General features: G+C 65.5%; 4 protein-coding genes across 5 annotated transcripts; 3 read left to right on the forward strand and 1 right to left on the reverse strand.

Annotated features, from left to right (window-relative positions):
* Positions 1-2426: 2426 nt before the first annotated feature.
* Positions 2427-4235, forward strand: LOC121167008 (neutrophil elastase-like). Its single transcript, XM_040996354.1, has 5 exons — positions 2427-2483; positions 3020-3176; positions 3314-3455; positions 3687-3917; positions 4005-4235. Exons 1-5 carry the CDS (start codon positions 2441-2443, stop codon positions 4176-4178), a joined length of 747 nt encoding a protein of 248 aa, XP_040852288.1. The 5' UTR covers positions 2427-2440; the 3' UTR covers positions 4179-4235.
* An 802-nt stretch (positions 4236-5037) lies between these two features.
* On the forward strand, positions 5038-6526 carry LOC121167004 (complement factor D-like). Its single transcript, XM_040996350.1, has 5 exons — positions 5038-5235; positions 5406-5562; positions 5659-5803; positions 5894-6154; positions 6312-6526. The coding sequence occupies exons 1-5, from the start codon at positions 5181-5183 to the stop codon at positions 6507-6509; spliced, it is 816 nt and encodes a 271-aa protein (XP_040852284.1). The 5' UTR covers positions 5038-5180; the 3' UTR covers positions 6510-6526.
* Positions 6527-8088: 1562 nt separating this feature from the next.
* Positions 8089-13845, forward strand: LOC121167006 (death-associated protein kinase 3). 2 transcript variants are annotated; one of them, XM_040996353.1, is made up of 8 exons: positions 8089-8196; positions 10314-10674; positions 10804-10933; positions 11074-11122; positions 11787-11813; positions 12023-12175; positions 12515-12595; positions 12784-13845. In XM_040996353.1, exons 1-8 carry the CDS (start codon positions 8099-8101, stop codon positions 13283-13285), a joined length of 1401 nt encoding a protein of 466 aa, XP_040852287.1. In that variant the 5' UTR covers positions 8089-8098; the 3' UTR covers positions 13286-13845. The 2 variants fall into 2 exon arrangements, with proteins under 2 accessions (XP_040852287.1, XP_040852286.1); XM_040996352.1 differs by having other exon boundaries at positions 12515-12560; positions 12749-13845.
* Positions 13846-19823: 5978 nt separating this feature from the next.
* On the reverse strand, positions 19824-22252 carry LOC121167005 (nicotinamide riboside kinase 2). Its single transcript, XM_040996351.1, has 7 exons — positions 22210-22252; positions 21376-21466; positions 21036-21084; positions 20790-20946; positions 20526-20597; positions 20186-20292; positions 19824-19909 (listed from the first exon to the last, which is right to left on the reverse strand). The coding sequence occupies exons 1-7, from the start codon at positions 22233-22235 to the stop codon at positions 19824-19826; spliced, it is 588 nt and encodes a 195-aa protein (XP_040852285.1). The 5' UTR covers positions 22236-22252.
* Positions 22253-23830: the final 1578 nt, after the last annotated feature.

Here is a 23830-nt window from a genome sequence, read left to right on the forward strand (position 1 = left end):
ACCAGGTGGACGTGAGACCTCGCCCAGGGGCCGAAGGACGAGAGAGGAGGCCCGGCCTGCAGTGGACCCTGCGCACCTGACCTGAGGCCTGGCACACCAGTCCTGGCAGTACAGGTGGGGAGCTGCCCAGGCATGGACATGGGCACAGAGCAGGGCCTCCTTGGGCACCAGGGGCTGGGTGAGGCGGGGAAGGGAGGGGACAGCGGCCTGCGCCTGGGCTGAGGTAGACACTGCCCGGACACTGCGGATGTCAGGTGCCCCCAAGGCCCTGCCTGACCTGTGTGTTGAGGGGGGAGGCCCCGGCTATGTACTGTCACTGGGAAATAGCCCCACTTGACAACACTGGCCCCCAGAACAATGTCAGCTGCCCCGGGAGGCCCACAGCCCACCTAAGAGTGCCGGAACATGAGGCCAGCACGGGGCGGGGGGGTGCAGCAGGGACCCCGGGGTGCAGGGCCTTGAGGTCAGCATTGGGGGGCAGCAGGGACCCCAGGGTGCAGCAGGGACCCCAGGGTGCAGGGCCTTGAGGCCAGCAACGGGGGGCAGCAGGAACCCCGGGGTGCAGGGCCTTGAGGTCAGCATGAGGGGGGGGTGCAGCAGGGACCCCGGGGTGCAGGGCCTTGAGGTCAGCATGAGGGGGGGGTGCAGCAGGGACCCTAGGGTGCAGGGCCTTGAGGTCAGCACGAGGGGGGGTGCAGCAGGGACCCCGGGGTGCAGCAGGGACTCCAGGGTGCAGCAGGAACCCCGGGGTGCAGGGCCTTGAGGTCAGCATGAGGGGGGGTGCAGCAGGAACCCCGGGGTGCAGGGCCTTGAGGTCAGCATGAGGGGGGGTGCAGCAGGGACCCCGGGGTGCAGGGCCTTGAGGTCAGCATGAGGGGGGGGTGCAGCAGGGACCCTAGGGTGCAGGGCCTTGAGGTCAGCACGAGGGGGGGTGCAGCAGGGACCCCGGGGTGCAGGGCCTTGAGGTCAGCATTGAGGGGCAGCAGTGACCCTGGGGTGGAGGGACCCAGAGGAGCTCCTGGCTTCTGCCTTCTACTTGTAGACACCAGAGGATGGGAGACGCCTGTCCCCTCTCTCTTGCAGCGGAGGTGGCCGATAATCCTTGAGCCCTGCACCCCGAGGGAGTCACTTCGGGATGCCAGTCGCTCCTCCTTTCCAAAGCAATCAAGGTTAAAGTGACCGTTTATCGGAATCTTTTTTCCTGGTTTTGTGGAGTACTCCCTCCCCGCTCCTTGCCGAGCGGAAGCTGGGAGCGGGACTCGAACCCAGGTCCCTCGTCTGGGAGCGGCGGGCAGCGCAGCCGCAGCAGGATGGCTGCCCGGCCGGCCCCCGTCCACGGGCTGGTCACTCGGAGGGCGGGACACCAGGCGCGCGGTGTGGTTGGCTGGTCTGCCTGTCACTCAGAGGGCGGGATCCCAGCTACGCGGTGTGGTTGGATAGCCTGCCTGCCTGTCAATTGAGGTGGGCGGGCTCTGGTGTGTGGTTGGTCGGCCTGCCTGTCTGTCGTTGGCCTTGGTCTGTCACCTCCTCCTCCACGCACGCCCCGCCTCCTCGCCAAGGCGCGCCCTGCTGCCGCCTAGCGGCCACGTCCGGAACTGCGCGTTCCCGCCGTCCCAGCGGAGTGACAGGATGTGAGGTGCAGGGTGTGTGGGGGGCAAGGACACCCCTTCCCAGGCGTTCCCTGCAGCCTCTGGGCGCTGAGCTCCTGGCTCCTCATGTAGCCACCCAGGGGTGCAGGGTGTGTGGGGGGGCCAAGGACACCCCTTCCTTCCCAGGGCCCCTTGCAGCTGCTGGGCGCTGAGCTCCTGGCTCCTCATGTAGCCACCCAGGGGTGCAGGGTGTGTGTGGGGCGACACCCCTTCCTCCCCAGGGCCCCCTGCAGCCTCTGGGCGCTGAGCTCCTGGCTCCCTCCAGGGGGTGCTAACCCTCCTCCTCTCTCAGGGGAGAAGACAGGTCACTGTGCTCTGAACACCCCTGGCTCCCCTGGCTCCCCTGGCCCGTGGGTGGTGCCCCATACCCCTGCTGTCCAGCTGGGATGGGTGCGTGCAGCAGGCGCCACCCTGGGCAACGCCCGTCTGGCCGTTGGCTGCGTCCCCTGACTCTTCCCACAGCACCCGGGACGTTGCCCCTTGCGACAGCCTTGGCGACTGGCAGTTGCAGTGGAAACATCCTAGGGGGCAGGGCGGCTGGTGTGGGAACCCCTTGGCCCTTCCTGACCCTGACTGGGGTTCCCAGGGGGGTCCCTGTCCCAGCCTGGCCCGGATCAAGGGAGTGGAGTGACTCTGAGAGGCAGCCCCGGGCCAGGGGTGAAGAGAGAGGTGACACAGCCTCGCCCGGCCCAGCGAAGGGCTGGTGCTCTGGTCAGTTGGCTAGGTGGGGCCACTGTTTGAATGCCCCGGGTAAACTGAGGCCCATAGCACAGGTGGAGGGGACCTGAGCCATGTCTGTCAGGCTTGGGCAAAAAGAGGATGCCAGAATGGCAGGTGAGTGGGCTCTGGCAATCGCCTGGGGCATACATGAGACACGCCTGGGACACGCCTGGGATGTATGTGGGACACGCCTGGGACACGCCTGGGACATGCATGAGACAGGCCTGAGACATGGCTGCACTACCCATGCTGACGGCTGCTCTCACCTGAGACGGTGGCCCTGTCGGTGCCCACCCGCCCTGGGCTCCCCTTCTCAGCCCCTGCCTTGTGCCCCATCCTGGGAACAGGCAGGAAGTGAGGTCCCTGCAGGCCATGTGGCAACCCAACGGCCTCCCTCCTGGGGGGGCTATAAAGAGACCAGGGAGGGTCCCCCCAGACACAGCCTAAGCCCACGCAATGCTGGCTGCAGCCCTGCTGGGCTTGTTGCTGGCCGGTGAGCGGGGCTTCCCGCCCTTCCTTCTTCCCTGGGTCCCTGGGTGTCGGCTGGCTAGTGGGAGCAGGGTGGGTCAGGCCCTGGCTGAGGGTAGGTGTCCCAGGGGCCGCGGGCAGCCAGCAGCCCCTCACACCTGCTCCTGGCTCTGCGTTCCCAGGCCCTGCACTGGCCTCTGAGATCGTGGGCGGCCGGTCAGCTCGGCCCCATGCCTGGCCCTTCATGGTGTCCCTGCAGCGTCGGGGCGGCCACTTCTGCGGGGCCACCCTGATCGCCCCCAACTTCGTGCTGTCGGCTGCACACTGCATGAACGGCGTGTGAGTGGCCAGCTTCTGGCTCTGGGCAGAGGGAGGGCACCTCCAGGGCCCCTGGTGGATCTGTCCTGTGTACCCACGGGACCCGCTGGGCTCCATGCTGGACACTCCATGCACTGCTTGTCCCCCCTGCCCCCCAGGAACTTCCGGTCGGTGCAGGTGGTACTGGGTGCCCACAACTTGAAGCGGCGAGAACGCACGCGACAGACCTTTGCCATCCAGCGCGTCTTCGAGAACGGCTTCGACCCCATATTCCTGCTGAACGACATCGTGGTCCTGCAGGTGCGGGTGTTGTGGGATAGGGGCAAGGTCTCGGGTGCAGGAAGCAGCCCGGCCGGGCACCCCTGGGTGCAGGCTGAGGGGTCGAGCTGCAGTACTGGGGTGAAGCGAGGAGGGGGAGGCAAAAGCTGGGCCTGCTTGCCAGGGGGGGTCCTGCGTCTTGGTGGCCGCACTGGGAGGGCAGGGGGAGCCGCCCACCACCCCTCCAGTCGCCCACGCCCCCTCTGTTCGCAGCTCAACGGGTCGGCAACCATTAACAAGAACGTGCAGGTGGCCCGGCTGCCGGCCCAGGGCGACGGCGTGGGCAACGGCGCACGGTGCCTGGTCATCGGCTGGGGCCGGCTGGGCACGCACCGGCGGCTGTCCCGCGTCCTGCAGCAGCTGAATGTGACCGTGGTGACCTCGCTGTGCCGCAGCAGTAACGTGTGCACGCTGGTGCGGCGCCGGCAGGCTGGCATCTGCTTTGTACGTGAGGGTCATGGACTCCCCCTATGCGCCCCGGGAAGGGCTGGCCATCCTGGCCACCCAGCCGCTGACCGCCTACCTCCACAGGGGGACTCCGGTGGACCCCTGATCTGCAATGGGCTGGTGCAGGGCGTCGACTCCTTCGTACGTGGCGGCTGCGCCTCAGGGGTCTACCCCGACGGCTTCGCCCCGGTGGCACAGTTCTCCGACTGGGTCAACTCCATCATCCATGCCAGGGACCTCATGGACAGGCCCCGCTGAGCCCCCGCGTGGCTGCTGCCCCCTCCCAAGTGCTTGACACAATAAAAGCCCCCCTTGTTTTGCAGAACCAACGCGCTGCCGTCCCTCGTTGGGCCTCTCTTGGGTACGCTGCCACCAAGTGGCGGCGAAGTGGGTGAGCTGGGGCCAGAAGTGAGCCCCTTCCCCACTGTCAAGTCCCGGTTATTGAGTGCGTCCAGGGCGCCTGTGGCAGCCACTGACGGGCAGTGGGTGTGGGGCTGGCCTCAGGAGATGCCATCCAGGGGTCTAGCCCACCTTGGTTGTCCAGAGCTGGAGGTCACCCCCTCTCCTGCCCCTACCCCCATCCTCAGCTCCCTCCACGCAGGCTCTGTGTGCGGGAGGCTCTGGTACCAGTTGTTGGTTGTGTAACTGGCAGCGCTGAGGTTACACAATCCGATCGATTCCCTAAGGGGCCGGCTCCATCTGATAGGCCAGCGGGGAGCCCACTCATGGAGCTAAGTGCATGACCGAGGCCCCAACCTGCTGCCATGCGGCTCCTCTCACTCCGCCTGTGAGGCGCGGTGGGCTGGCTCTACCACTCAGAGGCAGGCCAGGGGAACCTGCACCTCGCCACAGCTCAAAGGCTGAGGTGCCGCCTCCTGCGGGCAGGTGCCTCCACTGGCTGCCCGCTCCCCCTTGCCAGGTTCCTGTCTGCCCCCTTGCCACCCTCCCTTCTGGCGGGCACAGGGACCAGGAGACCTGCCAGATGCCCTGGCCCCTGCCGCGGAGGGAGAGGAGGGGTTGTTTACAGCCGTAGGCTCAGGGGCGATTGTGAAACCCGGGGTTGTGAGGGTGGGAGTCTGGGGGGTGGGTGACGGGGCAGGCGGAGAGCTGTGGAAATCTGGCAGGGGACATCCCGCCAGGCCTTGGAGAGGAGGAAGAGGGAAGTGGGGGCGGCTGGCGGGGCTCCTCCCCCAGCACGGCTGCCTGGGGCTGAAGCGCCCCAGGACACTGCCCCAGCACAGCGTCCCCAGCCGGCTCAGCATGCAGAGGGCGGCGAGCTGGGCGGCTCTGGCGCTCCTGGGAGCTGCCGTGTGCGGTGAGTGGACCCCGGGGCAAGCAGGACGGACCCCAGCCCAGCCCTCCGGGTAGCAGAGGGAGACGGTGCCCGCGGGAGGTGGGGGACCCTGAGCCGCGCCAACAGAGGGAACTGGGGCGTCCCTCCCGGGTGGGCCGGCGATTCACGCTCTGCCGCCCGCCAACCCGCAGCCGCGCAGCCCCGTGGCCGCATCCTGGGCGGCAAGGTGGTGCAGCCCCACGCGCTGCCCTACATGGCGTCGGTGCAGGTGAACGGCACGCACGTGTGCGGCGGCGCCCTGGTGGCCGAGGAGTGGGTGCTGAGCGCCGCGCACTGCCTGGAGGACGCGTGAGTGGGCCGCGCCCGGGCGGGACGGGAGGGCCCCTCGGGGGTGCCCGGAGTGGCCTTGGCTCCGACCGGACCGCCGCCTCGCTCCGTGCCCAGGGACGGCGAGCCGCTGCAGGTGCTGCTGGGCGCGCACTCGTTGTCGCAGCCGGAGCCCTCCAAGCGCCTGTACTCCGTGCGTCGCGTGGTGCCCCACCCGGACAGCCACGCCAACACCACGGAGCACGACCTGTTGCTGTTGCAGGTGCGGCGCCCCGCGTCCCCAGCGCCCTGTCCCGCGCGGAGGCGCCTCCGGGGCCGCTCGGCTCTAACGTCCTCCCTGCCCGCCCCGCAGCTGGCTGAGAAGGCGCTCCTGGGCCCCGCCGTGCGCACCCTGCCCTGGCAGCGTCAGGACCGCGACGTGGCGCCCGGCACGTTGTGCGACGTGGCCGGCTGGGGCGTGGACAGTCACGCGGGACGCCGGCCCGACCTCCTGAAGCACGTGCAGCTGCCGGTGCTCAACCGGACCGTGTGCAACTTGCGCGTGCACCACGACGGCGCCGTCAGCGAGCGCATGATGTGTGCCGAGAGCCAGCGGCGCAAAGACAGTTGCAGGGTGCGCGGGGCAGGGTCGCCGGCGGGGTTTGGAGGGGTGCGGGCAGCAGGGCCCCCCGAAGCAGGGGCGGGGTGAAACTGCGCAGGGAGAGGGGCAGAGGGGCCGGGAGCCTGGCACGGGGGTCTGGTGCTTAACAAGCATGGTTCTGCCCATGCAGGGGGACTCCGGGGGTCCGCTCGTGTGCGGGGGCGTGGTGGAGGCCGTGGTCACGGCTGGCTCGCGCGTCTGCGGCAATCCCAAGAAGCCCGGCATCTACACTCGCGTGGCGAGCTATGCGGGCTGGATCGACAGCGTCCTGAACGCCACGGCGGGTCTCGAGGCGGTGACCACTGGGGCGGTGCCGGCGGAGCAATAAAGACGTTCCTCTCTGAGCGTGCATGGCCGCTGCGTGGACGCGGGACCTACGCCGTGTCTGCGGGGACGTGCGAGCCCTGCCGCGAGGGAGTAGGGGCTCCCCAACCCCTGCACTGCAGGGCACCCCGAGTGGGGCAGGGACCCCCAGGGCGCACGCTGTGGGCACCCCGGGTGATGGGGCACGGACCCCCAGGGCGCACGCTGTGGGCACCCCGGGTGATGGGGCAGGGACCCCCAGGGTGCACGCTGTGGGCGCCCCGGGGTGGGGGGACAGGGACCTCAGGGCGCACGCTGCAGGTGCCCCGGGGTGATGGGGCAGGGACCCCCAGGGTGCACCCTGTGAGTGCCAGGGTGGGGGTCAGCAGCCAAGAGTGGGTCACAGGAGGGGCACGGGGGTGCGGCCTGGAACTCCCAGCTGGGTGCCCAGGTTCCCACGCCAAGGGGTGGGGAGGCGAGCCCACAAGGAGGGCAGGGCGCACTGTGTGAGGAGAACGTGCCAGGCATGCTTTGCTCCGGGTTGGGGTCACATGGCAGGAGTGACCCTGCGCCCTGGAATCTACCTAGGAGGGAGCCCTGTGGGAACCGTGTGGACTGTTCCCTGGGCCGGGATGTCCACTGTGCTGGGCTGGGCTGTCCCCCCATGCTGGCTGTCACCCTATGCTGGCTGACCCCTAATCTGGGCTGTCTCCCCATGCTGGCTGTCCCTCCATGCTGGCTGTTCCCCCATGCCCGGCTGTCTTCTGATGCTAAGCTGTCCCCCGGGCTGGGCTGTCCCCCATGGCCGGCTGTCCCCCGGGCTGGTCTGTCCACCATAGCGAGCTGACCCCGGGACTGGGCTGTCCCCCAAGCCGGGCTGTCCCCCATGTCCGGCTGTCCCTCATGCTAGCTGTCCCCCGGGGCTGGGCTGTCCCCCATGTCCGGCTGTCCCTGGGGCTGGGCTGTCCCCCATGTCCGGCTGTCCCCCATGTCCGGCTGTCCCCAGGACTGGGCTGTCCCCCATGTCCTGCTGTCCCCGGGGCTGAGCTGTCCCCCATGCCGGGCTGTCCTTCGGGCCAGGAGGAAGGCCCGCGTTCCCACCCCGCTCGGATTCCTGCGGCTCCTGCGGAACAGGAAGCGGGAGGCCGGACCTCAGTCCTGGGCCGCGGGTCCAGCGGGATGGAGGGACGGTCCTGGTGCTGGAAGCCAAGTCAGCCTTCAGTCTGGCTGACTGGCACTCGTCTCAGCCTATCAAATCCTTGGAAGGGCGGGCCAGCCAGTGAGAGGCCGCGTCTGCCAGCGGTGGGCGGGGTGATCGGAGGGCGTGTCCTTGTGTCAGGGCGGGGCGCCTGCCCTCCGGTCGGGCTGACTAACGTTGGTTCTAGCCAATAGTATCAGGGCAGGAGACCCGGGCAGCCAATGGGAAGACAGCGCCTGGCAGCGGTGGGCGGGCGCTGGGGCGGCGGTGACGTCGGCGCAGGCGCAGCGCGGGGTCTGAGGCCGCTGGGTCCGGGAGGCGGCGTCCTGCGGGGTCGGGAGGCGTGCGGGTCCTGGGCGCGGCTCCCTCGGTGTCCGTCTCCGTCCCCAGGGTCGCAGCCCCGCAGGCTCCCCGCCATGACGGCGCTTCCCGCGGACGACATGGACACGGCCGTGTCTACCTTCAGGCAGGAGGACGTGGAGGAGCACTACGAGATGGGGGAGGAGCTGGGCAGGTGAGCGGGCGCGGGCCTGGCGGACGGCCCGAGGTGTCCTCCCTGATCGGCCCGGCGCGTCCGCCCGGTGTGTCCACCCGGTGTGTCCTCCCCGTGCGTCCTCCCCGCGCGTCCACCCGGTGTGTCCTTCCCACGCGTCCACCTCCTGTGTCCACCCGGTGTGTCCTTCCCACGCGTCCACCTCCTGTGTCCACCCGGTGCGTCCTCCCCACGCGTCCACCTCCTGTGTCCACCCGGTGCGTCCTCCCCACGCGTCCACCTCCTGTGTCCACCCGGTGTGTCCTTCCCACGCGTCCACCTCCTGTGTCCACCCGGTGTGTCCTCCCCACGCGTCCACCTCCTGTGTCCACCCGGTGTGTCCTTCCCACGCGTCCACCCGGTGTGTTCTCCCTGCCCGTCCTCCCTGAGCCGCCCGGCGCGTCCTCCCCTATCGGCCTGGAGTGTCCTCCCGGCGCATCCTGTCCTCTCGGTGTGTCCACCCTTTGTGTCTATCCTGTGTGTCCTCCCCGCCCGTCCTCCCCATGCGTCCACCCGGTGTGTCCACCCCGCCCGTCCACCCAGTGCATCCTCCCCGCCCGTCCTCCCCACGCGTCCACCCGGTGTGTCCTCCCCGAGCCGCACGGCGCGTCCACGCGATGTGTCCTCCCCGCGTGTCCATCCGGTGTGTGCTCGCCGCCCGTCCTCCCCACGCGTCCACCCAGTGGTCCTCCCCAAGCTCCCGGCACTTCCGGCCGCTGCCTGCAGCCTTATTTGGAGGCCTTGCTGCTGGCCTCCCCGGGCCTGCCCCATGATGTCGCCAGAAGGGAATTTGAGGAGGAGCCAGGCGTCTGTGGGATCCTGGCAGCCCCTGTGGGCTGCACTGGGACTTGGGGTGCCCCCTACCCCGACATGCCGTGGCCCTCTATGCGCTGCTGTGGCCAGGACCCCTCACTCGGGAGCTGGTGCTGAGCCGGCCCCCTGAGGGGGGAATCCTGTCTGGTCTGATCCCAGGGGAGACCCCGAGGGACAGGCCCGGCCGTGCAGGTGGGGGACCCCGAGGGGCAGGCCCGGCCGTGCGGGTGGGGGACCCCGAGGGACAGGCCCGGCCTACCCACTGGCGGACTTGAGTAACACCCTCACCAGTGTGGCTGTTTAGAACGCGAGACCTGAGCTGATAAGCGCAGAGCCCAGTCAGCTGGGACGCAGGTGGCAACTGCGTGACATGTTCCACCCAGGGCAGAGCCATGCAGCCGTCTGCAGCTCCGGGGTTGGCCTGTGCTGGGGCGGCCTGGAACATTCTAGCAAGACTGGGGGCATGTGGTGTGAGGGGATGTACTGGGGATCAGTGTGTGTGACCCTAGCCTATCCGACGTGTGTGATTTCGTGTGTACACATGTACAGTTCTGCAGTCTGTGTATTTTAGAGCGAGCTATGTGCACAGCAGAACATGAACTGCCACTTTATGTTTCTTCTTATTGTAAAGAGAGAAGGAGAGACAAAGATTTTCCATCCTCTTATTCATTCTCCAAGTGTCCAGAGCCGAGCCGATCCGAAGCCAGGAGCCTCCTCCGGGTCTCCCACGCGGGTGCAGGGTCCCAAGGCTTTGGGCCATCCTGGACTGCTTTCCCAGGCCACAAGTAGGGAGCTGGGTGGGAAGTGGAGCAGCCGGGATTAGAACCGACACCCTTATGGGATCCCAGCACTTTTTTGAAGGCGAGGACTTTAGCCGCTAGGCCACCGCGCTGGGCTCACTTATTTTATTTTGATAATTTTTACATAGTTGATTAGGACACCATGGGTCAAAGGGCTACAGAAAGCTGGATAAAACCATTGTTTCTACATGTTTTTCCTGTATCTGGGTTATTTAAAAAAAAGAAAAAAAGATTTACTCTAGCTATTTGAAAGGCCGAGTTAAAGGGAAGGGGACAGTTGAGGGAGAGCTTCACCCCCCCACATGGGCACAGCAGCCAGGAGCCAGGAGCTCTGTCCCAGTCTCCCCTGTGGGGGACAGGGGCCCAGGGCAGCCGGCACTTGAGCCAGCATCCACGGGACGGCGGGCTGGCATCCCACACCCTGTGTGTGGAGCCCACCACGCCCGCCCGGCTGCGTGGCGCTCCTCACGTGCACCCATCCCGCAGCGGCCAGTTCGCCATCGTGCGCAAGTGCCGGCAGAAGGGCACGGGGAAGGAGTACGCGGCCAAGTTCATCAAGAAGCGGCGCCTGTCGTCCAGCCGGCGCGGCGTGAGCCGGGAGGAGATCGAGCGCGAGGTCAGCATCCTCCGGGGCATCCGGCACCCCAACATCATCACCCTGCACGACGTCTTCGAGAACAGGACCGACGTGGTGCTCATCCTGGAGCTGGTGTCGGGCGGCGAGCTCTTCGACTTCCTGGCCGAGAAGGAGTCGCTGACGGAGGACGAGGCCACGCAGTTCCTCAAGCAGATCCTCGACGGCGTCCACTACCTGCACTCCAAGCGCATCGCCCATTTTGACCTCAAGGTGGAGCGCCTTGGGGGTGCAGCGGGGTGGCGGGGGAGTCTCCTGGGCTGGCGAGGCGGGGCGGCCCCCCACCCCCGCCCCTCCGGCCGGTGCTCAGGGCCCCCCACGGCCTCTCCGTCCCCCCCGCAGCCCGAGAACATCATGCTGCTTGATAAGAATGTGCCCAACCCCCGGATCAAGCTCATCGACTTCGGCATCGCCCACAGAATCGAGGCGGGCAACGAGTTCAAGAACATCTTCGGCACCCCGGAGTTTGTGGGTGAGGGCCCTACCCTCCTGCCCTCCTACCCTCCTGCCCTCCTACCCTCCTGCCCGTCCCAGTCTTTGCCCCGTGGAGCGCCTGGGGTCACGGGGCCGTGTCTCCGTGCCTGGCCCTGAGCCCCCATCCTGTGTCCGTAGCTCCTGAGATTGTCAACTATGAGCCGCTGGGCCTGGAGGCGGACATGTGGTGAGTGTGTGGGTGCAGTGCTCCCAGCCCGGCCCCTCCTGGCCCCAGGGCTCCAGTGCTCCCAGCCCGACCCCTCCTGGCCCCAGTGCTCCCAGCCCGGCCCCTCCTGGCCCCAGGGCTCCAGTGCTCCCAGCCCGGCCCCTCCTGGCCCCAGTGCTCCCAGCCCGACCCCTCCTGACCCCAGTGCTTCCAGCCCGACCCCTCCTGGCCCCAGGGCTCCAATGCTCCCTCCTGGCCCCAGTGCTCCCAGCCCGGCCCCTCCTGGCCCTAGGGCTCCAGTGCTCCCAGCTCGGCCCCTCCTGGCCCCAGTGCTCCCAGCCCGGCCCCTCCTGGCCCCAGTGCTCCCAGCCCGGCCCCTCCTGGCCCCAGTGCTCCCAGCCCGGCCCCTCCTGGCCCCAGTGCTCCCAGCCCGGCCCCTCCTGGCCCCAGTGCTCCCAGCCCGGGCCCCACACTCTTGTTGCGTCCGGGGGCTGACCACACCAGTGACCCCCTCAGAGGGAGCAAGGAGCCCCAGGAGGCCTGGGGAGCCAGGGCGTGGTTAGCAGTCCGCTGGATGACAGGGTTGCTGAGGGGCCGGTGGGGTTGGCTGCCGGGAAGGTGAGCTCAGGGTGATGGTGGGACGCTCCCAGCCAGGCCCTGACCTACTGTCCCCGTCTGTCCATAGGAGTATCGGCGTCATCACCTACATCCTGTGAGTACCAGACTCCGCTTGGAGGCCACGGGTGCAGGCCCGGCACCCAGGCATCCTCTGCCTTGCTTGCCCCCTCCTAGCCATGTGGTGCCCCCTGGGTGGAGCTGGGTTTGACTCGGCTGCCCACCTGTTGGCTTGTGGCGGGGGGTCGCGGGGTGCGTGGGGCAGGGCACCGTGGACAGCCTGACCGAGCCACGTCCATCCCCCAGCCTCAGCGGTGCGTCCCCGTTCCTGGGAGAGACCAAGCAGGAGACGCTCACCAACATCTCGGCCGTCAACTACGACTTTGACGAGGAGTACTTCAGCAACACCAGCGAGCTGGCTAAGGACTTCATCCGCCGGCTGCTCGTCAAGGACCCCAAGTAGGCCCCGGGGGAGGAGAGTGGGGTGGCAGGGGTGGCCCTGCCCCTCCCTACCCTGCTCCACCGGCCTGGCCTGGGACTTGAAGCCACTTCCTGTCATTGTTTAAAGTCATTTCTGTGTAAAATTCCAGATCGCTATTTTTTTCCTAGAGAAATCTAGAATCCTGGCAATGCGATGGTCCCCCCCCCACCCTGCAATCTGCCCTTGTCCTTGCTGGCCACTGGCAGCCCCTCCTGCGAGCCCTGGGGGACCTGGTGTCCTTGGATCAGCCTGGGGCAGGGCCTGGGTGGGTGGTGAGGGTGGGACCCCCTATAACCTGAACTTGGGGGCTCTTCCAGGAGGAGGATGACCATTGCCCAGAGCCTGGAGCACTCCTGGATCAAGGTGGGGGCTTGGGGACTGCTAGAGAGGGGAGACGGGTCCCTGAAATGTGGGCCGTGTCCCTGAGCCTGGGGGCCTCAGACTGGAGCTGTGGGGCCGGATCACCTTGCAGGGTGGGCAGGCCCGTGCAGGTGGAGGGGCTGGGGTCTGTGCCGTGACCTCACGGCTGGGCACCCCCGTGTCCCCCACAGGCCATCCGCCGGCGGAACGTGCGTAGCGAGGAGAGCGGCCGTAAGCCGGAGCGGAGGCGCCTGAAGACGGCGCGTCTCAAGGAGTACACCATCAAATCGCACTCCAGCATGCCGCCCAACAACAGCTACGCCAGCTTCGAGCGCTTCTCCAAGGTGCTGGAGGAGGTGGCGGCCGCCGAGGAGGGCCTGCGCGAGCTGGAGCGCGGCCGGCGCCTGTGCCACGAGGACGTGCAGGCGCTGACGGCCATCTACGTGGAGAAGGAGGCCTGGTACAAGGAGGAACACGAGGGCATCGGTCAGACCCTGCGGCGCCTGCGGCTGGAGCTGCACAAGACGGAGGCCCTGCAGCGCCAGGCCCAGGAGGAGGCCAAGGGCGCGCTGCTGGGGGCCAGCGGCCTCAAACGCCGCTTCAGCCGCCTGGAGAACCGCTACGAGGCGCTGGCCAAGCAAGTGGCCTCCGAGATGCGCTTCGTGCAGGACCTGGTGCGCGCCCTGGAGCAGGAGAAGCCGCAGGCCAGCGAGTGCAGCCTGCGCTAGGCAGTTCACGCCTGTTCGCGGGAGTGGAAGCCAGCCCCTCCCGGCCCGGCCTCTGCTCCACCCGTGGTCCCGCCTTGGCACTCAGTCAGCTGGGGCTGGCCGTGAAGGGGACTGGAGACTCAGTACCACCAACACACACACACCATCTGGCCGTGCCAGGAGGCCTGGGTGCCCGGTCCATGCCCCACGCCAGGACCTGGAGCCTCCCTGCACGGTCAGTTGGGCCTGCCCTGCTGGGTTGCCCCAAGAGCCCACACAGTGCTGGGCAGCAGGCTGATCCCTCCTTGTCACTCGGCCACTCTCCCTTGCGGCTGCAGGGACATGTCCGTGCATCCTGGCAGAGGTCCAGGTACCCCATTCCCGCCCTGTGGGCCTCTGCTTGGGCAGCAGCCTGGCTCCAGGGCCTCAGCGGGGTTATGGGGACCCCTTTGCCTGTGCATAGGCCGTGGTGGGGGTAGGGGCCTCCAGCAGATCCATGCTGATCCAAAGCTTGCACCTGGGGTGGGGGACAGCGGCCACGCTGGTTGGGCCTGTCAGATCCAAAGAAATAAAACTCGGCTCTGCCATCGCTGTGTGCTGCGTGGCTGAGGGCTGGCGGGGACAGCCATGGGACAGGGCCGGGGCCACGCCGCGTGGCTGAGGGCTGGCGGGGACAGCCATGGGACAGGGCCGGGGCCACGCCGCGTGGCTGAGGGCTGGCGGGGACAGCCATGGGACAGGGCCGGGGCCACGCCACGTGGCTGAGGGCTGGCGGAGACAGCCCACGGGGACAGGGCAGGGGCTGTCCTGGGCACAGGGTGCTTGCAGTGCCACGTCCACCTGGAGGGGGCATGGCACAGGCCCTGCACAGTCGGGAGTGGGGCCTGAAGATCCGTCCAGGAAGGTCAACGCAGTTAATCTTCTCACACTCTTAATTCGGCTCTCTTTAGACTGAGGCACACGCGGTCAACAGCAGAACATAAAATGCCACTTTATGTTTATTCGTATTGGAAAATCAGATTTAGAGAGAGAAGGAGAGACAGAAAGATCTTCCATCCCCTGGCTTACTCTCCAAGTGGTCTTAATGTCCAGAGCTGAGAGGATCTGATGTCAGGAGCCTCTTCCAGGTCTCCCACACGCAGGTGCAGGGTCCCAAGGCTTTGGGCCATCCTCTGCCACTTTCCCAGGCCACAGGCAGGGAGCTGGATGGGAAGTGGAGCAGCCGGGATTCGAACTGGTGTCCACATTGGGTTGCCAGTGTCAATAGTGGTGGCTTTACCTATTGGGCCACAACACGGGCTCCCTACTCTTTCTGTTTTTATTTGCAAGGCAGACATATCTCCCATCTGCAGTACATAACACACCCCAACAAGCCCAGGCAGGGCCAGGCTGAGGCCGGGAACTCTGGCTGGGGCGTCCACGAGGGTAGCCTGCACTACCAGCTCCTCCCAGGGTGCGGGTCCACAGGGAGCTGGGTCAGACGTGGGGGCAAGACTCCCACCCAGCGGGCGTCCCAAATAGCATCTGCAGCCCTGGTGCCTCGTGCGTGCCCCAACTTCACCCCGTCATCCCACTTACCGCACACTTTGTGGAGTGGTCTCCCTTTGAGGACACAAGGCAGGCTGCCCTATGAAGGGGACTGTGACGGAGGCAGCAGTGTGGGTATGAGGTCTGTCTGACCGAGTGCCGGCTGCCAGAGAGGCCCAAGACACGAACCATGTGCTGCTGTGTCCTTGCCCCCGACATGGCTGGGCACCCCGCCTTGCGCTGTCCCTGGGGGCAGCATGCCAGTGTGGGGCAGCCTCTCTGGAAAGCAGCAGACAGAGGTCCTCACCCCCCTGGGGCCCCCTCCCTGGGCCTGTGTCTCCTCCTCCATCCATAGCTTGAGGTGCCCCGGGATTCTGTGCCAGGGCTGGGCACAGCGGGAAGGATGTCAGACCAGGCCAGTGAGAAATGGTCTGGAACAGAGACCCTGGCACCGGGCACGGACAGGGACAGGAAGGCCAGCTGAGCTGGCCCCAGCCCTGTGGGTGCTTGTGTCAGCGGCTGGCATCCCATTACTGGCACTTCCACCCGTCAGTGAGGGCAGGAGTCAGCCATAGGCAGGCCCCAGACACCTGACACAGCACGCGTGCCGGGCAGCAGCTCACGGCCCCAGCCAGGGGCCACATCTGGTCCCCAGATAACATGGATGCTGTAGCTGGGGCCTTGGTGCATGAGAGAAGGGTGGGCAGCATTCAGGCCGCCCCTGTGTCACCAGGGAGGCCCCAGCTGGGATGGGAGCCCCGGCCTGCTGGCTGCCCACCACGGCTCATCAGCTTAGCACCAGGCTTGGGGTGCTTGGCTCAAAGGGCATGCTGTTCACTCCCTGCCTGGTCTTGGGGGCTGGCAAGGCCCTGGGTCCAGCCACGGTCACCCCTGCCGATGCCCATACAAGGGCAGGATGTGGCGGGCACTGCTGATCCCAGGGGGTACAGCTATAAAGGCAGCCGGGGCAGCAGCTGGGGCGGCCCCTCCAGCCCTCACGCTGTGAGAACCGGCCCACGCGCGTCAGACAAGTGGCCACGCGAGACCCACCCTGCTCCATACAGACACACAGGCCCCCAGTCCCTCCCAGCTGGGACCGGACCTTGGCCGTGTGGACAAGTGACCCCAGGGCTGCATGCAGGCTTGGGTGGGTGTTGTGGGCTAAGGAGTTACTAGCGCTTAAGCCAAGCACTGCAGGGAGTGGGCTTGGGGCTAGAAGCACCTGGTCTAATTGGACTCAGCTGTATTCAATATGTGCTAATGAGGGTGTGGGGGGAAGAATAAACAAGTAGAGGTGAAAGGACAAAGGAGAGACTTCAGAGAGACTTCCACCATCACTGGTCTCCTGTCGGTGCCTCATCCCCCAGACCCTCGCCGTGTCCGCGTTACTGGCTCTGCTGGCCGGAGCAGGTAGGGATGGCGAACGGGAAAAGCCTAAAGTGGGAAGCGTCCTCCCTACCTCTCACCCCAACACCCTGGGACCTTTCTTCATGATGGAGCCCTCCCTCAGCTGCGCCCCTACCTTGCTGAGACCCTGCGATGGGAGTGGTGGTGGGAGGCCAGCAGATACTGCTGGGTCCTCCTTCAGTCCCGGTGTGACGGCCTGGGTGCTGTGAGGCTGGGGTGTCCCTGGCCAGGGTGGCCTTGGGAAGTGACCGTGGCAGGCAGACAACGCGCTAGCTACTGTGGGGGGACAGGCGGTGCGGGTGAGGGTGCAGGCCTGAAATAGCTCGAGGGCGGGGGAGGGGAGCTCCCCTTTTGTCCAGGGGTTCAGTTATTTATGGATAGGGGTGACTGTCCCACCCCTCACCCCTCCCGCAGGGGTGTTCAGGTCGGCCTCCTGGTGCGGGGAGGGGGTGCCACCCGGAAGCCGCCTTCCAGCCCAGGTCCCATCTGCTCCCCAACTCTCCTTCATGTCACCTCCCACGGATGGTAGCTGGCAACCCTGGCCCACGGCCTGGCTCTGGGCATCCCTCACTGAGCTGAGGGCCCCAGGCGCGCTCGGTGCCACAGACAGAGCCTGTGGCTCTGTGCTCAAATGCCACGGCTTGGGGCTGGCATGACTTGGCGCAGGGAGGTGTGAGCCACGGGATGCTGGCGCGTGGTGGGGTTGGTGACAGCGAGTGGCGGGGAAGGGCGTGGGACTCTGCTGCCTGCTTCAGCATCCTGGGTGCTGCAGACAGAACCCCCTGGTGCTGACAGATGGGGTTCAGTGTCCCCTGGGGGGGAGGGTGGCGACAGAGCCACAAGTTGAGAGCCACTGACAGCAAAGGCCGGAATCTTGGACCTATCAGAGCGAGCAAGCATGTCCAGTGTCAGGAGTTCTGTGGCGGAGGGGGGACTGGGAGCCGCCAGTTCCGTGGACTCGGCTGCCTCAGCAGGACTTGGACTTCTGAGTCCAGCTCCCCCGGGGTGGCCCAGGCCCGGGGTCTCTGCTGCCCTGGTGCCTTGGCAAGCGCAGGCCTTGTGCCCAGGCTGTTCTGGTCCAGCCCCGTGGGAGTGCTCATTGTCAGACTGACCTGTGTTGGGTGCTCGGGCATGGCCGGTCCTCTTAGCCGTGCAGAAGTGACCATGCGGAAGGTGGGGTGACAGCTTCCCGTGGACACAGGGCCTTCAGTGCAAAAACTGACCTGCCTGGGAGGCTTAATGGGCCAGGCCGTGGCTGCTTGCAACAGCCCTTTTTCCAAGAAAATTGAGCTTTCAAAAGAAATCTTTTTAAAGATTTCTTTATTTTTTGGGCCCGGCGCCATGGCCTAGTGGCTAGAGTCCCCACCTTGAACGTACTGGAATCCCAGATGGGTGCTGGTTCTAATCCCGGCTGCTCCACTTCCCATCCAGCTCCCTGCCTGTGGCCTGGGAAAGCAGTGGAGGACGGCCCAAAGCCTTGGGACCCTGCACTCGCGTGGGAGACCCGGAGGAATGTTTCTGATCCCTGGCAGCCTCCACTGCACTTCCTGCCTCTGGGGACCCAGGGGGTGTCCTGGGGGTGTCTTTCTCAGGGGTCCACGCTATAGCAGATGTCAGCATGCCCGCCTCACGGCTGTGTTTCCTAGCATCAAAGGATCATTCCCCTGTTTGTGGACCGTTGGGCTGTTGTGGATGCTGGGCACATGATGACACGTGCCTGATCAACTGGCCAAGCTCCGTGGGCATCAGACCAACTCCACAATACAGGCCAGCCCCGAGCCACGTGTCTGCTCCTGGCCGGAATAATAAAACTTTAATTATAGTCTGACCTTTGGGTTCCACGTGATGGTCAGACAATTTCATTCTCTGGTCATTTAAAAAAAAAAATAGGAAACCCTTTGAAAATGAAGATGCATTTTGTTTATTTTTTAAGATTTATTTATTTTATTGGAAGGGCAGAGAGAAGGAGAGACAGAGAGGAAGATCTTCTGTCCAATGATTCACTCCCCAAGTGGCTGCAACGGCAGGAGCTGAGCCAATCCAAACCCAGGAGCCAGGAGCTTCTTTCTGGGTCTCCCACGCGGGTGCAGGGTCCCAAGGCTTTGGGCCGTCCTCCACTGCTTTCCCAGGCCACAAGCAGGGAGTTGGATGGAAAGTGGAGCAGCTGGGACTCGAACTGGTGCCCATATGGAATCCATATGGAATCCCAGCACGTGCAAGGCAAGGATTTAACATCTGGGCCATTGTGCTGGCTCTACTTCTTCTTCTTTTTTTTTTTTTTTTAACTGTAGAGTGACAAAGAGACAGATCTTCCATCCCCAAATGCCTGTAGCAGCCGTAGTTGGACCACGCTGTAGCCAGGAGCTCTCAGCAAGCTTCCACGCAGACAGGCGGCCGGGCCTTCACCTGCTGCCTTCCTAGGCATGCTAGCGGGAGCTGGGTCAGAAACAGTGGCTCGACGTGGCAGCTGAGCCCTCCGTGCCTCACGCTGGCCCCAGGGTGTTCTCTGCTGATGCGCCCGGGGGCCTCACCCCCATGGGAGAGCAAGTAGTGTAGGGACTGTGGCTCCAACGCCCCAGCCTGGTCTGCAGTTTCACAGCTGGCCATGTGGGTATCGTCCTAACCTTACCACTGGGGTGTCCACCCCACTTCCCAGCAGGCCTTGGGACAGAAGAAGTGCGCGTGTGGCGACCAGGGTTCGGAACCCAGTCCCACCCAGCCACGTAGCTCCAGTCTCCCTACGAAGCGGTTTAGTGAGGCTGCCGGGGGGCAGGGGTGCAGGGAGACGAGAGGCCAGGCTTGGCTCCCACCCGAAACCTGTGTGTTCGATGGGCATTTGGTGGCGTCAGCATCTGTCACAAGGGGACAATGAGAGAACTGAAAATGGGCACCCAAATACACAACTGACAGCAGGCCAGGCAGGGTCGGCGTTGGGCTGCAGAGCATCCCGTATCCGCGCCGCTTCCCGTCCGGCTCCCTGCTCCCACACTCGGCCAAAGTGCTCAGTGCCCGGGAGGGAGACCCAGAGGGCGCTCCCGGCTGACCCAGCCCTGGCTGCTGTGGGCATCTGGGGAGGACTGACCCTGCCCGCAAGTGGCAGCTCTCTCTTCTGCCCCCATCTGCCTCTCAATTAAGTCACAGCAAGTGCCCGGTGATGACTCCCAGCGGCCACAAGGTGGCAGCAGCCCCACGCCGGGGCAAGTGGACACTTCAGGTCCCTGTGCCCAGCGGGGCAGTGTGACATGGCCATGATCAAGAGTCGGGGTGTTCCATAGCCGCTCTGCGGAGGAGCCCAGGACCGGCCTGGCTACTCAGCTCAGGGGCCCCGGGACCCCGCCCCCCATCATCCCCGCAGGGTCATGGCCGCTGAGCGGACAGGTGGGTCCCTCCCAGGGCCTCAGAGGGAGCACGCCGTACACTGAAGGGTATCAAAAACAGCACCGGGTTTAATTCTCGAGCCGCAGCCATAGCACTGATCCCCTCACCCCACGGTGTGCAACGGGGCGGCCTCCACTCTCCAGGGTCTGCACGTCCCCAGGGGCCAGCGGTCACTCAGTGTCCTGTCCGGGGTGGTCCCTGCAACCGGGCAGGGTGGGCAGGGTGGGCAGGGCTGGGGCCGGTCCGCCTAGGTGCGGTTCAGGAGTGAATTCTGGATGTCCTCCAGGACCTGGCAGCAGAGTGCCTCACGAGACTGCATGCCATCGAGATACACTGCAAGCAGGGGGGACATGGTCAGGGCCACGAGGCTGCCAGCAGGAGGCCGCGCTGTGCCCTGGGGGGTGGGCATCAGGGCCACGGGGCTGCCAGCAGGAGGCCGCGCTGCGCCCTGGGGGGTGGGCATCAGGGCCACAGCTGCCAGCAGGAGGCCGCGCTGCGCCCTGGGCATCAGGGTGCAGCCCCGGGCTCCCCAGTGACCACACGAGGGGAGGGGTCAGGGCTCCCTCCTCCCCACCCGTGGACAAGGCCTCGTCTCGCTCGGGGACTCACCCACTTCCACACCGTCAGCCTCCATCTCGTGCTTATATTTCTGGTACATGGGCCACACGTGACCGTCGAAGAGGCCAGGGGGGTCGGGCACCGCGTAGTTGCGGGTGCTGTGGACAAAGACGGGCAGACCCCAGAGGGAACCACAGCGAGGTCAAGGTCAGGCCTGGGGCTGGCCAACGGATGGCCGATCTCCCGACCCCCGACCTCTGGACCCCGAGCCACCTGGGGTGTGCGGGATCTCCTTGCTCCCCAGGCCTGGGGTCAGAGCTCCTGGTGCTGAGCCCAGGTCTGCTCCAGCCCAGGGTTCATGGCCAATCCCGTCCTTGGGGTGGCCACCTACCTTCTCCTCCGCTTACACTCCTCATAGGGTATTGTCAGGAAGTACCGGCGGCTGAACAAGTCCACCAGGGGCCTGCGGGGTGTGGACATGGTCAGTGCCTGAAGGAGGGTGTGGAGGGGAGCTGGAGTGGCCCTCTCAAAAATGGATGTATCAGCTCCCCCCCCAAGTGTGATGTGCTCAGAGAGGGTGTTGTCCTGCCCTCAGGTCACACAGCAAAGCTGTGTCCAGGTTCTGGAAGAGGAGTCAGGTGCAGCCGGGGCTCACTTGTAGCTGTACAACAGGAACCCTTCGAGGAGCAGGATGTGGGTGTCTGTGACGTCGGGGTGGACGCTGACCCCGTGGGCCCGTGCAAACTTCTGGGGGCAGCGTAGCCAGGCCTGCACAGTGGACAGCATGGCTTCCATGTCCAGTGATTCCAGCACTGGTGGGCGAGGAAAGGGAGAAGGCGTTACTGGGTGGCCCCGGGGACGGCCCTGGGGGACCATGGGGGTCGGGCAGCCTCTTCCTTACCGTCCCACTGTTTGAAGCCATCTTTCCCAACTGCTATTTGGTCTTGGGGCTGAAATACACGGAGCCCGAGCCGTCGGCTCAGTGCTCGCTCCCCCTGCCCCGCCGGACCCCCACCCCGAAGGAGGGAGGGAGAGTGGAAGGACCCGCCGGCCCTGGACCCGCCCCTGTCATCCGTGCATACCCAGCACGCCCTGCCCTGCACGGAGGTATAGGTGGGGGTGGCAGGTGGGGACCTGGTGCCCGCCATCCCTCAGGAGGGGGCAGATGGGCTGGCAGGGGTGCAAGCTGGTGGTGCCTGGCAGCCTGCCCTCCCCGGGGAGGTGGGGGCAGGGATGGCCACCTTGAAGAAGTCATCTTGGTGGATGACACAGCAGTTGGGCATAGCCCTGGAGAGGCCTTGGGTCAGCGTGGTCTTGCCGCCGTTGGTCACGCTGGTGGGGAGAGAGAGTGCGCGTGTGAGGCCTTGTGGGGACCCCACAAGGAGGGGCAGTTAGCCCGAGGCCCCACTCCAGGGCCTCCCCGCTCACGAGGAGGAGGGCTGGGGCACCGGAGACTTAAATAGAAAGTGCTGGAGCATCAGAGGCGGGGCCAGCTGGAGGACATGCGTCTTGTGGGGGTCAGGCAGGGCACTGAGCATCCAAACAGAGAAAACTTATTCAAAACGAAACAAAAACAACCCCAAAACCTAAAATCTGAAAAAAAGTATTTTATCTTTTGCTTCAAAATAAACCGGGATTTTCATTTCGTTTTCCACCGGCTTCTTCAAGTGTCCCAGCTTAACCTGCTTTGTGACCCAGACAAAAAAAAAAAAAACAAAAAAAAAAAGACCCCAAACAAAACAAAACAACAACAAAAAAAACAGCCCACCGGTCGGTCGGGTGGCCCAAGACTGCTGGCATTTCAGCTCCAAGCGATTCTCCAGCCCTGAGGAAGTCCAAGAAAGCCAAGACCTCTGACCGCCTACCTCACTGCCACCCCGGGTGTCGCTGTCCAAGTGGCCGTGGGGACAGGCCGGGCCGGGAACAGGTGGAGGAAGAGTCGGAGGAGAAGGCTTGCCACATTCCACAGGCGCAGCCAAGTCGGGGACGCGTTCCTGGGCACTGCCGCCTCGCAGCCCCCCGCGCCCCTCTGGCCTCCAGCAGTGACCCTCCCGCGCCCAGCCCTGCCCGCTCACCCTCCGATGCCCACGATGAGCTGCATGTCCTCGTGGAGGGGCGGCGGCGGGGACACGGGTGACACGAGCACGCAGCCCCGGCTGGGTGCAGCCCCGGCTGGGTGCCACCCCGCAGTGCGCTCCTGGCGCGTCCCGGCTTCATTGAGAAAACCTGGCGCCTTTATAGGTTCTGCGCGCGCGGGGAGGCGCGGGGGGCGCGTGGGGGCGCGTGGTCGGTGCACCTGTCACCGTGGGATGGAAATAGCTCGCGGATGCCTTTTGCCTAAATTAGTCACGCGCCAGCTGGGAGGCGAGGGGCCTCTGCCCTCCTCCTCACCGCTGCCTCCCCAGAATACCCTAAAAATAGCTCTGCCCCGGTGTGCTCCCTGGCCTGATCCTGACATGGTGGAAGCTGCCAGGGGAAGGGAATTTGGCCTCTGGCTCCCACCGCCAGCCAGGCCCGGCGGAGACGCGTCCAGTCTCCCCAGGGGCTTACCATATAGGAAAGTTGACCCCACGACACCTCCTGTCCACCCCGCTCCAGAACAATCTCCAGGGGCCTGTCGGGGACCAGGGGTTAGGACAGTGAAGTGCCGAGGACAGATTTGGCCAAGGGGTCTTCCAGGGATCTAGCTGAAGGCACTTGGGGTGAAAGGCAGAAGAGTGGAGAAGCGATTTGATTAGAAGCTGGAGGTGAGGGGGCCGGCAGTGGATCCCTAGGACCCAGCAGTTTGTTCAGGGGCCTTGCCCAAGCTCACTGAACTGCTGGGTGGCCCTTCGGAGTCCAACCGGGGTTTATGTCCTAGCTCTGGCTTCCTGCCCCAGGGTTGCTATGAGGAGGGAGCCAGGGCTGGACCCGGCACCCTGTCCCCAGTGGCGGCTGGGCCCTGTCCCAGCCCTCGGTGCCTGCCCTTCTATAGTTTATATAAACTTCTGCCTTGTGGAACTTTGCAATGAGTGGATGGCTAAAGCTGTGCCCACCTCAAGCCCAGCGTCAGATACCCTGTCCCCCAAGGAGAGGAGGAGGCAGACTCCATTCTCACGCGGGGTTTATTGAATTCACACAAACCCCCTCCCCCGAGCTCAGGGTCCTGACGTCTTTAGGGTCACCCCACCCCAGGATCGAGGAATCACTCCTGTTTTCAGAAACCGCAGGGTCCAAAACTGCCCCCAGCCCCAGATGGCTCACAAGCCCAGCCCTTGGGCAGAGCTGTGGGGGTCCCCCCCTACTTGGGGCCAGCCACGGGGCCTGTCTTCCCAGTGGCTGCTGGTGACCTGGAGGGGGTTACTGTGGAATGGAGAGGGTCTCTATTACAGCTCCTCCTGGGGCCTGAGGCTGGCATCCACAGGCCCCCGGAGTGTTCAACAGAGCGGGAGCCTTCTGGTCACGGTGGGGTCTGAATAGGCACTGCACGGGAGTGGGTTCCAGGCAGCCCCCGACCCTGCCCCGGGAGTCGCTGTCATAGCTGCAGGTGGGACAGCGGGCTCTGGAGGAGCTCCTTGTGGGGTGTCAGCTGGGGCTAGCCACCACAGCCTGGAACCTAGAGCAGCTGGGACGGGGCCCAGAGCAGCAACAAGCTGGTCCCAGGGGATGTCAGCTCTGAGGACACATCCAGCTCTGGACATGACCCCTGCCACTCAG

The sequence above is a fragment of the Ochotona curzoniae genome, unplaced genomic scaffold, assembly GCF_017591425.1.
Source record: "Ochotona curzoniae isolate NIBS_2020 unplaced genomic scaffold, NIBS_Ocur_1.0 patch285, whole genome shotgun sequence".
In the NCBI taxonomy this organism is placed as follows: Eukaryota; Metazoa; Chordata; class Mammalia; order Lagomorpha; family Ochotonidae; genus Ochotona; species Ochotona curzoniae.